This window comes from Propithecus coquereli, unplaced genomic scaffold (genome assembly GCF_000956105.1).
Source record: "Propithecus coquereli isolate 6110/MARCELLA unplaced genomic scaffold, Pcoq_1.0 Scaffold310, whole genome shotgun sequence".
NCBI lineage: Eukaryota > Metazoa > Chordata > Mammalia > Primates > Indriidae > Propithecus > Propithecus coquereli.
In genome coordinates, this window is record NW_012148731.1 from 4,148,652 (window position 1) to 4,154,611 (window position 5,960).

The 5,960-nt window shown below is 43.4% G+C and overlaps 1 protein-coding gene across 1 annotated transcript in view; it reads left to right on the forward strand.

The window, feature by feature from the left end:
• The window catches only part of EML1 (echinoderm microtubule associated protein like 1), a 49,053-nt gene that overhangs the window by 10,735 nt on the left and 32,358 nt on the right, over positions 1-5,960 (forward strand). The window contains exons 2-3 of the mRNA XM_012650108.1: positions 1,176-1,204; positions 4,565-4,694. Of these exons, the coding sequence (XP_012505562.1) occupies positions 4,582-4,694 (113 nt within the window). The 5' untranslated portion in view covers positions 1,176-1,204; positions 4,565-4,581. The remainder of the gene's footprint in view (positions 1-1,175; positions 1,205-4,564; positions 4,695-5,960) is intronic.

Genomic DNA, 5,960 nt, shown 5'->3' on the forward strand with positions numbered 1-5,960 from the left:
CGGCTAATTTTTCTATATATATTTTTAGTTGTCCAGCTAATTTCTTTCTAGTTTTTTAGTAGAGACGGGATCTCACTCTTGCTCAGGCTGGCCTCAAACTCCTGAGCTCAAACGATCTGCCTGTCTCGGCCTCCCAGAGTGCTAGGTTTATAGGCCTGAGCCACTGCGCCCGGCCAGTTTTTTTTTTTTAAATATGCACAACAAAAAATGCATGTGTGCTTCCAGCAACATTTAAGGAGTGATGATGAAACCGGCACACCTCATGGCTCTCACCGGTGTCCTGCATCTCGCTCCATGTCTTAAAGGAGGAGGAGGAAGTCGGGGGATCTGGGTGGTGTGTGGAGAACAGAATGAACTTTGGCGTCTCCAAGACTCGGCTCGGTTGCCATTCAGACTCCCTGTGTTCCCTGAGCATCCCTGTCCCGGTCTGGAACGGAGATGGCACCGTCTCCCCACAAGCGGCAGTCTTCGAGGGGTGCCTCTGATGGGAAGCAGTGGGCCTGCAGCCATGGCCCTCCTCTCCTTCTGTACCTGGGGACCCCTTGTGGAAGCTTTCCTTGTGGGACACTTGCCCCTAGGGGCGACCTCCGTCCGTCTGCGGCTTTGTGGGTTTGGTTTCCCAGGTGCGGTCCCAGGTGTGTTCTCAGCCTGTTAGTGCTGGGCGCCCGGGGTGGCTGGAGTCAGCAGCGGTGTCCCCATGAGGTGGCTGAGCTCCCTTCTCCCTGCTTCTCTGTCCCTCCCCCCATCTTCCTCAGAGCAGTCGCCCACCTAGGAGGTGAGCTCTCAAGTCCTCACCCAAAAGATCTTTTGTCAGGAATTTGATAGTTCTAAATAAGTTCTTTAAATAATCTGTCAGAAACGTGTGGGGGAGAAAAACAACCCTTTTCACACATTTAGACAGGGCCGTTCCTGTCTTGATTAACCAAAATTTTTCCCCGGAACACTTACTTGCTCTTTCATGGAAAGCACAACTCTGGCGATAAAGTTAGGATTATAAACTCTTGCACCTAGCTTTGGACATTTTTATTTATGCATGTTCGTTTTGTGGGAAAATCGGTTTGCTTTTCCTGTTAACGTGTGGCCAACTGCTGCAGCGAATGGCTGTGAAGTCTTAAGTGGATGAGATTAAACACCCAAGGTGCCCTTTAAAAACTGTTTTTGGTTTATTTTCACAGCAAACCCAAGGAGCCCATATTCAGTGCAGGTAAGTCTGATTTCATTTTCATCTGGGTCCCCTCACTCACTTCCTCAGAACTTGGGGGATGGATAAGATGCAGCTGTTTCGGCAGTTTTGGTGTTTGTGCGGACCAGGTGGAGAGCTGGCAGCTAGGTCCTAGGTACCAACGGCTCTGATAGTGACAGCAGGCCCACCTGTTACACGGTCATAAAGACCAAACCCTTCACTTACCCCGCTAAACCGATTTAAGACAGGACAGCAAGGGAGAGAGTAGAATGCCACCATCTATGTGGTAATGGAATTTCTAGATTGAAAGACTTCTGTTGCCTTGGCTATTCCTTCCTTACTAACTGTATTCTGTCACCAGCATTTGCATTTCTCTTCAAGGGAAAGTTTCTGATGCATCAAGTTATATAACTTTGTTCTAAAAGTAGCTTTTCTTTTTCTGCCTATGATCTCCTAAACCGCAAACTAATAGTTCATATATACCTTTCTGTAGATCTTTTCTTAACACGTCTTTTAATAAGGTAGATGCTGGTTTTTTTGGCATCTTAACCTTATTTAAAAATGCATTTAAAATGCAAAAAATTGGACAAGTATGTAATTGATTACATAAATTTATTTAATTTTAATGTTTCTGGTGTTTTTTCTTAAATTCAGAATTAAAACATAAAAGTCAAACTTTTGTATTTATCAGCATGTGCGTTAGTGTTCATTTCATTCTCAGGAAGCATGAAATTACTCACTGAAAAGGTAATTGCCTTAAGCGCCCAGGGCCACATGGTGTGCGCTTGTCAGAGTCCCTGAGCTGTGTCTGGATCTTACTATGGGGGGCAGGGCAGGTCTCCCGCCGAGAGCCAGCGTGGGCTCTGGGAGCAGGCAGGCCAGTCACACTTGCAGTACTCCCCATCTCTTCATCTAGCCCTTCTGTCTCTGTCTCCGAAATCACAAGGGAAACGCCGGGTGACACACTGCAAAGGTAGGCAGCATTTCTGAAACCTCATAGCTCTCTGAGCAAAGCTGTTACCCAGGCTACAGAAACTTTTTTCATACAGGCAAACAGATACTCTCCTTGTATGAAAATGTTTTTGTGATGCAAACCACTCTGATTTATTTTAAGTTAAAAGCATCCCTGAGCATTTCCTTGGATGGGCTTTAATAAGTGGCTATCATTTGGATCTTCATTGATTATTGGCTGATCGCAGGAATTTTTTTCATCTCTGTAAACCTTAAGAGAGCTATAGGGCTACCCCTGGATGTCCCACCGTTTGACATGGTACCCTGCACTGCTGCTGGCCTCTCCCGACTAGTGCCTTTGGGTTTGGTGGTTGTGTGTGCCGTTATCCTAACATGCCTGGAAAAAACATTGCTTCCCTGGCTGCATTTTTATTTTAGATGTAGCCTGTCTGAATTACCAGTACGAAACAGTGCCAAGGCTAAATTTAGTGCTTTTTTGCCTAGTCCAGTATTTTAAGTTGTGCAGTAAGCAAGCCTCAATCATAAGAATCCTTACCCAGTACATGCTGCAGTGTGCTCAAGTAGATACCTCACACACAGCAATCGTGTGCATCCACAGTGGCCTTTTGTGTGTCATGGACATGGCGTTATAGCATCTTTGTTCCTTGCGTACATTTTGCAAGTTTTCCAGAAGGATTGGTTCATCCCTTGCAAGGAGAGTTGATGGAATCGCCTTTTATTTGATTTCCCCCTCCATCGCTCTGGCCCCTCTTTTCAATGTCCGTCTCTTGGGTGCTTTTAGATTCTTCAGGTGTGGTAGACACAGTCAGGTGAGCTTAGATCTGGGTGAGGGGTTAAGGAGCAGAAGAGGCTTTCAAGGAGAGCAGCGTGAGCAGAGGCACAGAGATGGGGCAGCCTGCGTTCCCCATGGGGTGGCCGTGGCCGCTGGGGTCCTGCGAGGGGAGAGCGGAGCAGGGCAGCGAGTCTTGCTGTACCCAACAAGTAGCAGAGCAAGCGAAGGAATCAGCGTGGAGGAAGGACCCCATAAAATCCAGTTTGGGCCGTGATGGGTTTGGCTGCAATGTGTGAGCTGACCCCAGACACGATAAGAGAGCCTGCAGGGAGGGACCCTCAGATGGGCTGGCCCTGGTGCAGCGGGGGAGGTCGGCGCCAGCCTGGTGGAGGATCAGTGGGACAGCGAAACTGGCACACGTATGCATGGACGAATGCCTCCGTGGTTCTCACTTAAAGTCAAACTTAATACGCAGTGTGAAGAGAGTGTCACATGCATGAGTTTAAGACCTGCAGTGCACGCACACAGTAACACAAAATGGGGATGGCCTTGTAATTTCCAAGTGGTACTGCATGTGGCGTTGTTTGGAAATCCTTAGCAATAAGACTTACAAGACTAATTTGTAAACGTGGTACTTACAGTACCGTAATTCTTTTATGACTTTTCCTTACCAATTTCCTCTCTGTAGATGATTTTTTTTTTTTTAAGTTGTATACAGATATCCCTGGTTCCAACTGCCCAGTTTAAATGCCATTAAGGCTGGGTCCTTTAGTCTGCAGTGAAGCATCAGAATTCAGCGAATTCTGAATCTGAACAGAATTCATCAGGAGCTCACGAGATATTTCCTTTGCTCTTGTATCCTGAACACTCCAGTCAGAACACCCAAGCTGGGTTTCTTTTTTAAGGTCTAGGAGTTGCCCATGTCAATATATTATTAGTATTTGTTTTTGTCCCTATAATTTATTGAAATATCAAAAGTGACTTCATTATAGAAATGTTTGTTCTAGAAAGTTTTGCTTCCTGATTTCTCTCTCTAATGGGTCTTTTATTCTTTTGTTTTCCGTTTCTAGCTTCTCTCTGAGCATTTTCCTTTTTGCATGCATCCTAGCATGCACTGCTGCTGGTTTGTGTTCTTTACACTGGAAAGAATTGTCCAATATAAAAGATATATAAAGATATATTTTTACATTGCAATATAAAAACCAATTTAAATATTGAAAGATATTTTATAATATTTAATATTGAGATTATGTATACATTGAACTCAATAAAAAATTTAAGCAGATTTCTCGTGTTGTAATTTTTTGGGGTGGATTTTTTTCCCCTTCTGATGACAAAACGTAAGCACTAAAATCTCATGGAAAATAATTGTTGGATTCTAGTTCTTTTCTGCCTTTTACAATTTCTTATATATCTCCTGTACTAAGTAACTGAAATGTCAAAAGCAAACAAGATGCAAACTTTTGTTTCAAAGTGTGTGATTTTATGTGTTAGTTATTTTTTCTCTAGGATGTGAATTAGAAATGACGTAAGGGCCAAGTTTTCACTTTGACATTGAAAGGCTAGAGAGGATATGACATTTGTTACAGGTTTGCTGGGCACTGAGGTGTCTTCCTGACTCTTTGTTCTTTTTGTAGAAGAAGGCTATGTAAAAATGTTTCTTCGTGGACGCCCTGTTACCATGTACATGCCCAAAGATCAAGTGGATTCTTACAATTTGGAAGCAAAAGTAGAACTTCCAACCAAGAGGCTCAAGCTGGAATGGGTGTATCCTTTATTCACTGATTAAATCTTATATGAAGTAAATCAATACTCAAAACTTACCTGTAGAAATTCACAAAACTTAAGTCTTAAGCTTTTAAAAAACAAAATATTTTATTGTCACTTTAAGAAACCTTCATTTGACAAAATTGGCCACATGTCAGATCCCAGCACAGTACCTAGCGAAGGAGAAGCTCCATAGGAGCTATTGATTATGGGGAAACAGACTTACCCTTCCTGAGTGAAATATATGTGGTTCTTGCTCTAATACACATACATTTTTTCCCTGAAAAGAAAATATTAAAATGTTATATTATTGTATGAATGATTTTGGGGGGGCAGGTCAAGGGAAAATGAACCACTAGCTTCTGGTCTGAATTTTAATCTTTCTAAAAGAGTAAAGTTGGTTAAAAACTTACGAAAAAGCAAGCTTAGGCCGGACATGGTGGCTCATGCCCGTAATCCCAGTACTTTGGGAGGCCAGAAATTCAAGACCAGCCTGGGCAACATAGTGAGATCCCATCCCTAGGGGAAAGTTGGGGGAGGTGGGAAAAGAAGGAAGCTTAGTGAAAATAATCAAGAATGGGGTAGAATTTAGGATTCTAATGAGAATGAGAGAACTGATTATTTTTAGCAGGAGCTATCAGATACTTAGTCAATTCTTCAGGGATATATTGGAAAAGCCAGGAGCTCTGCATTTTTACAAGGAAAAAACAGTGAAAATGCAGGAAAATATTGAACTTGTGAATGAGAAAATAGGAATATCAGAAATTGAAGCTAAACCATGTTGGCAAGTAAGTTTTTAAACCTAAAGAAAAAAAAGGGGTACCCTGAAAGGAAGGACTAGCATTCTCCCCTTAAGCCAAGTGGGGACTTGACCAGCCTGAGGAAGTGGACTTCAAGAGTAATCCTGACTGCTTGGAGGGGTGGTATAAAGATATGAATACCACAGCCCTAAATGAAGGGAGTCAAATGAATGGCATAAACAAAGTTGACATGAAGCATAGATATAATCCTACCTGCCTGTAACAGTCCCGGCTACTTGGGGGACTGAGGCAGAAGGATTGCTTGCATCTAGGAGTTTGAGTCCAGCCTGGGCAACACAGCAAGAATCTGTATCAAAAATATATATTGAGTCCAGCCTGGGCAACCCAGCAAGAATCTGTATGAAAAATATATATGTAGGCCGGGCACGGTGGCTCATGCCTGTAATCCTAGCACTCTGGGAGGCCGAGGCGGGCGGATTGTTTGAGCTCAGGAGTTCAAAACCAG